Below are 6,975 nucleotides of genomic sequence, written 5' to 3' on the forward strand. Positions count from 1 at the left end.
CACTGCTGGATCTGGCAAGTGAAAGATACCTGAAGAGTTGGGGATCGGCTCAAATGACACTTAGTCAGCATCTAGTAGGTCTGAAATTCAGTTCCCCCTTTGGATGTTCGTTCCATACACAGAATATTGCAAAACTGTGGAGTCAGTGCACTGTGATATGAAGCTCGTGAGCAGTTTGTAGTAGGAACCATCTCGGATCAGCATCTTGTACAGCTGATTTGTTTTCCTGTACTTACTAGGACTATACTGCTTTTGTTGAAATAATATTTTTAACCTCACAGTAATCTCGGGAGGTCATACCATGCTGCTGCCTTTGTTTTTTCGGTGAAGAATGGAGAGTTTTGAGTGGGTTTGCTCAAGGTCACGTAGAAAAACTTGTGACAGAGCAGGAGATGAGCTTGAATCTGTTGTGTCATTCTAAGGCAGAGTCTCTTCTTCATGCCATCCTTCCTTTCATAAGTTCTTGCTTTGTCTATTTACAACTGTACAGAATTAAGAACCAAACTGCTGCAGCAGCATCACTTAACACTTAGACCTTCACCTTTGCTCAAAAAAAGGCTGTCTTATGTAAGCCAAGGAGGTCGCTCAAGTACGGAGTGCATCTGCGTAGTATGGAGGCAAGCGGAGCACTTGCCTGTACCAGCTGCACTCAGCTCGGGATTAGATCTTTGTTCAATCAAAAATACTGTAAAACCTGAGATGCTTTACCAGTAAATAGCTGTTTTCATCAATATTAAACTGAACACTTGTCCCTTGCAGGACAGTTTCTGAGACTTTTAAGTAAAGCAAGCTTGAAAATCTGTCAGGGAAATGGCATTTTTCTTCGCTCATACCCTCAGCTCGTTGGGCAGATGGCTCTATGCACTGGGATTTTAACTGACTCTTAGCAGCCCGTGGAGTAGACAGTGGTATGTACTGATGCTCTAGTCACTTTTTAGGGTTTTTTTCAGCCTCACCAAAGATGCTATTTGCTTCAGGCCAAGTTTGTCCTTTCTTTTTAAAGTTTTGACATGTCCATTTTCAGATTGCAGAGTTTTACGTTTTAGCTGAGCCTCGTAGGTCAGAAAAAAGGGATTTTCCTACGAGATAAGCTTGAGGGCTTCTTTTAAAAGAATTGCCTCTGTCTACTTGAGGGTTTTTGCTTTCTTTACCCTTCCATTATTTATTTTCCAACAGAAAGAACAGATGCAGTTGGTTTTTTGGGTAATTTTGCTAGTTAGCCCAGATAAATTAATCAGGAACAGGGAAAACATTCAGAGAGTCTTAACAGTTTTAATCTGTAAGATAACAGTGTTGTCTCTGAAGTCTGTGATGTGTGTCCCTACATCATTATTGTTTGCTTCAATTCCCAGTGCTACTACAGAAAAATACTCAGAAATACCTGATGGGAGGGTGTAAAGAGGACAGGGCCAGACTGTCCTTAGCAGTGCTCAGTGACAGGGAGAGAGGGAACACACTGAAATGGAAACATGTGAAACTCTGCCTGAACACAGGACAGCACTTTTTTACTGCGGGGGCTGTAGAACACTGGCTCAGGTTGCCCAGAGATTGTGGAATCTCCATGCTAGGAGATGCTTAAGACATGCCTGCACATGCTCCACCCAGCTTGCATGGGGTAGGACTAGGCAACCTCCAGAGGCCCCTTCCAGCCTTGGCTGTTCTGTGCTGCTGTGAAATATGTGTCCTGATAATAAAAGCTCCACATCTCAGTACTGTCAGATGGCTAAACATAGAGTGAATGGTTCATAGGACAGGGGAAGCTTTGTATGTTTGCCTGATAAGAACCCTTTGAGATGACTTTATAGAGGCATCAAAAAAGGAAATTTACTTTTGCTTTTCGCTGCTGATGTTTTTACAGGTCTACCCTATCTCATACCTAAGGATCTCCATGAGTCCTCTTCTGCAAACACAAAACAAAGAGGCGTTACTGGCTCTTCCCCTGGGTGCGACACTGACATTTACAGTCCATTTTCATGATGACTCTGGAGATACTTTTCATTCCTATAATTCCATTCTCGACTTTGCCACAAACAGGTGGGTATCTGTCACTGGGTGTTAATTACAGAGAACAAAAAAGGCCAGATACACAGAGCCTACAGCAAAGAACAAAGATCAATACAAAGACACCCAGAGAAGATCCAGCTTGGTCTAGGATTAGCAAAGAAAGGATTTTGTCTCCGTGGTCTTCAGAGGCGCCCTGGCAGAAAGAAGTGTTCAGGTTAGCAATTGATATTCTCCAGAAGTGGAAAGCTGCCTAGATAAATGTGATCCCCAGCGGGGCGTGCCAGGGTACCTTCCTGCTTGCCATGACCACGAATCATCAGAGTACAGCAGCGGCCTGCATAACCCAACGGATCTCACCAGTGTGTGCCTCTTCTCACCTCCCTCTTCCTAGGGCTTTGCTACACTGACTTACTTCAGTCTTACATAAGGCGGTGAACGTTCTGAATTAGGGGTTGTCTCTTCAGATACGCTTGTACAGCCTCTGTGCAAGCCTCAAAGAATAATAGGTACTGTAAAGCAGCCTCTCTGGTCCATAGTAAACAATCCCTAATTCTATTAGTATAAGGCAGCGTGTTTTCTGCAGAGCACTTTGCGGTTATAACACAGTGATCCTGATAAAAAGGGAAAAAGGAGGTGTTGACGGTGAGATTTTTCTTCTTCTCCTACTGAAATGATCTGCAGAAATTTCTATAGTGTTCAGAGGTCCCTGAGATAGCACTGCCTCAGCTTCCAAGACAGACCTGAGAGAGCTGCTTCGATGTGGGGCTCATTGTTAGCCCTGGAGAGAGAAGCGCTGCTGATTAACCTTGAGCACAGCACGGTGGTGACAGAGACCTTCACGATCTCCGCGTGGTGCTGCCAGCATGGCCCTCTCTGCGCTCAGTGCACTTACAAGTTCTCAGTGTGCGGGTGCATTTGGGAATGCTGAATTACAGTAAATATCACAACTCACCATCCAGTGGGATTTTGCTTTGTGAAGTTGTGACTGGAAAGCTGCAGTGGAGTTCAAACTTCTTTGCTTCTTAATTCCTTGAGAAAAGGGACAGATTACCTTGTTGTCATATTCTACAGTTCTTAGAGTTAGGAATTAGTTCCCATACATAATTATGACCTCAGTATTTCCTCAGCATAATGATGTGAGAACCGAAATTTGCCTCGTAGCACCTAAATAATGTTTGTGGTTTTTGTATTTGCTCAGAGTTCATTAGGAGATAACCATGGCTTAAGGCCAGCTAAGAGGAGTTCAATACCTACCCTTTAGGTAACAACATTAGCAAATTTGCCTTAACATCAGAGCCCATCTTTCTATCCACAGAGATGACTTTGTGCAGATCGGGAAGGGAGCCACAAACAACACATTCGTAATCCGGACTGTGAACGTGGGCTTGACCTTGCTCAAAGTCTGGGACGCAGAGCACAGCGCAGTTGAAGACTATGTCCCGCTGCCTGTGCAACACGCCATCTTCCCTGACTTCACAGATGTGGTTGTGGGCGATGTCCTCTGCTTGAGCACTTTGCTGAGGAACCACGAAGGTGAGCAGCACTTCAGGTGCTGTGGGTTTGCAGCTGTATAACGTGACATCTGTGTGGCTCTTATCCTCAGGAAAACTAAATGCATAATTTATGTTTGTTCAGAATCAAATGTCACTGTTCTTGTTAATGATAAAAATAGGTTTGATCGACTCCTCTAATTTTAATCGTACCATGCAATATCTCGTTTGCGTTCATGAGTATCAGACTTCAGCCCTCTCCATTCTGTTAGCTTGGAAGGCTTGGTTTTTGTGGGCATTGCGCAGAGTCAGAACTGTCGCACTTCACGCCGGTATTAACAGGCTTTTGTCAGTCGCTGGAGGTCCGTTGGGTGCTGGGCTGCCACATGAGACCCTAGAATCTTGTTTCTGTGGTTACCCACATGGCCTGTGTGGTGAGGGCATGTGTACAGACACCAGTGTGGTAGTGAAACGCTTTTGTTAGCGTGAGTTTGCTGAACAGTGTCCCAATGGTGTGTCTTCTCAGGCCTGCCGGGCATATGGAGTTCCTCGTCCAGTAGTGTTCTTCAAGTCGATTCCAAGGCTGGCGTGGCGGTGGCCAGGGATTCTGGTGCTGTCACTGTCTATTATGAGATTCCCGGATCACTTAAAACATACAGAGAGGTGAGGCAATGCTCAAGCCTACTGGAACAGCTCATGTTGGTTTGCTTCTGGTGGACCTTCACCAAAAAAGTATTCTATGATGATTATTTTTATTGTTGTAAATATTTAGAAACATTCTTTTTAAAGGAAAAAGTATTAGAAGTGGTTGGAAAGTATTTGATATGTGTCCAAACACAGCGGGGGGGAGGGGGGGTTTTAATAATCTGTGTTAAGGTGGAAAATTTAGTGTAATAGCTTCTCTTTTTAACCTATACTATTCTTTCATTGTCCATCTTGATTCATTAAGTCGTTTCCAGATGCTAAACAAGTTTTCAGTGTGACTGCTTTTATGAATGAAGTTTCTTTGCAGGATGAGGTGCCAGCAAGATCTTTCTGAAGCCTTGTGCCATGTTACTATGCACCACTGAGCAGAACTACTCAAATTATTGTGTGTGTTTACAGTGCAGTTGCGCTGTTGACACCCTTCACGGTATTAGCTAACATAAGCACTAGACATTCTACATAAATTAAATTTAGACTGAGAGTTTTATGCCTATTAGCTTACGGGAATTGGGTAGAAAGAAAAAATGGGTTTACCAGCTTAAATTGCCTTGAAAGGCAGGTTCTAAAATGAGAGAAATGTAGGATTTCTTATAAAGAGAAACACAACCTCCTGGAGCCTTTTACATGTACAAGGGGGTGTATGTGTCACCATCAATCCAGTCCGGCTTTGCCTTCATTTTTACTTGTTAACGCAGTTTTTAGTAACGATGTACTTCACCTTTTCTTTAGATGGTGATTAATACACCCCAGAGGATAACAGCGACGCACATCAGTGCCGTGAAAACAAGCTTACAGGGAGTCGCAGCCTCAGAAGTCATAGTTTCAGTTGGGGGAAAAAATAAGAATTTGAAAGGTAGGATGAAAAAGTAGTTGTTATGCTAATTGTTTATTGCATGTTTGTGTCCTTGCGATAGGTGAGTTTGCTTTGTGGGTTGGTTTTTTTGCAGGTCTGTGAAGCAAGACCTCTATGAACATCTAGTGTCTTTCCAGACCCCCAGGAGCTCTAGAAGAATCTTAGGGCCATGTTACGGAATATACAGGGTGTTCTGGGGCACTACTTGGATTTCACAGCGAATAAAGATACATAGGTAGACAAATAATGGAAGTGTCATTTTTGATCATGTCAAAAATCAGTTAATAACAGGCTGATTGTTTGCTTCTATGTTTAATTCCAATCACCCCTTTACGTTACTGTTTTTTCTTACAGAGCGTGTTTAAAGTATTTACCAGCCTTAAATCTTTTACAGAAACTATCAGCAATCAGAATCGATACAAAGATCAAGCATCCCATTGTCTCCTCTATTTAATAAGCTGTATTTAGTTTTATTATGGTTCCTTTTAGCGCTTGTTCAAGGAGTATGTGGTTGTGTCTTTTGTAAATTATTAGCCTACCAAAAAACCATCTGGCCAGACACTAAATATAAGTCGAGACTCCTAGGATTGTCTAAGTTATTCAACAGAGCTGAAAATTCCTCCTAGTTCATTATTTCCTGTAAATAAATTATTCCTGTCAAAAAAACCCCACAACAAACCAAATTTTCAGCTGCTGTCTCTTTGTGATGAGACCTGAGACAGGACAGCAGTCCATGATTTCCAGCTATTTTAAGATCATCGTAACCTTGCGAAACTACTTCAGGAGGTGGCAGGATAACCTGATGTTTCAAGCCATGGTTTTGCTTTTAATTAAGTAAAATTAATTAGTTATGATTTTCTTTTCTAATTAATTAGAGAAATTTTTTTTTCTTCCCCTTAGGGGAGTGCTCGCCTGCTCAGATCGAAGCCATCACTGAATTACAACCACAGTCCCTTATCAATTGCCATCTAGATTTTAACAACGATGTGTTCGTCTTCCCAGCACGTGATATTTTCATAGCAGAACCTGGATTTGATGCAGTTTCAGGTGAGGTGAGACGAGCTGCCAGGGCCCAGGCAGATGCGTTGAGTTCTGCCGTGGTTTGCTCCAAACATCCGTTGACCCGTTGAAAGCTGTGTGGGATCTCTGATGTCAGGGGATAGTTTTAACACATACTCCCGTCATTTAACTCTCTGGTTTTCAGCGTGTGACAAATACATTTATTTGTTTTCAGAGTAAGCCAGAATCAGGGGCAGCCCATTTCATATGTTTGTTGTTGTAGGAATAAACTCAGGAGCAATATTTTACTTGAGGGGGAAAAACAAACTTCGGTTTTGGACTACAAATGTGGGGCCTGGTTTTGCACGTTAGTGCTCTTGCTCTTGTAGGAGTGTGGACAGTCCAGTGGTTCCTGGAGATAGAAGTGATGGTATTGCAGAACGCGGAGATAATAAATCAGGGGGATCACCCACTGTGCAGAGCCAGCAGCTCTGTGAATGCAGCTGTTTTCATGAGTCTTCTTTGTAGTCTGCAGTTTAACCGTTTCTGGAATTTACCGTGCTTTCAAACTTGCTGCACCACCCGAGTGCTGTAATGTCTTAGGAAAGGTAGAATTCTTCTGTATCCTCAAACCAACAGGAACTAGGACTTAAAAGGAGGGGAAATTACCAGATACTGTGGAAGTGGAAGTACAATTGTGAAAGTCTGCAACATGCATTAGTGTTTCATAACTGTAACGTGATTTAAAAAGGAACCAGAATGCCATGGACTGTGTGGAAATAACATGAATCATCTGTTAGATCAGTCCCTGTACCTGTTGTGTAAAGCACCATTAGACCTTGTGTAGTAGTGGCTGCTTCTGCTACTTCGTTTGGGAAAGAAAATAAGGGGGAAAAGTGTACCTAGCAAGTTCTGCTTGTTACT

At 42.8% G+C, this 6,975-nt stretch overlaps 1 protein-coding gene across 1 annotated transcript in view; it reads left to right on the forward strand.

The window, feature by feature from the left end:
* Window positions 1-6,975, forward strand: part of NUP210 (nucleoporin 210kDa) — a gene marked incomplete at both ends in the record, with an annotated part of 40,395 nt that overhangs the window by 29,555 nt on the left and 3,865 nt on the right. Inside the window, 5 exons of the mRNA XM_010132894.1 lie at window positions 1,859-2,034; window positions 3,320-3,537; window positions 4,021-4,157; window positions 4,929-5,052; window positions 5,953-6,099. Coding sequence (XP_010131196.1) covers window positions 1,859-2,034; window positions 3,320-3,537; window positions 4,021-4,157; window positions 4,929-5,052; window positions 5,953-6,099 — 802 coding nt within the window. The remainder of the gene's footprint in view (window positions 1-1,858; window positions 2,035-3,319; window positions 3,538-4,020; window positions 4,158-4,928; window positions 5,053-5,952; window positions 6,100-6,975) is intronic.

This window comes from Buceros rhinoceros, unplaced genomic scaffold (assembly GCF_000710305.1).
Source record: "Buceros rhinoceros silvestris isolate BGI_N320 unplaced genomic scaffold, ASM71030v1 scaffold14083, whole genome shotgun sequence".
NCBI classification, from domain to species: domain Eukaryota; kingdom Metazoa; phylum Chordata; class Aves; order Bucerotiformes; family Bucerotidae; genus Buceros; species Buceros rhinoceros.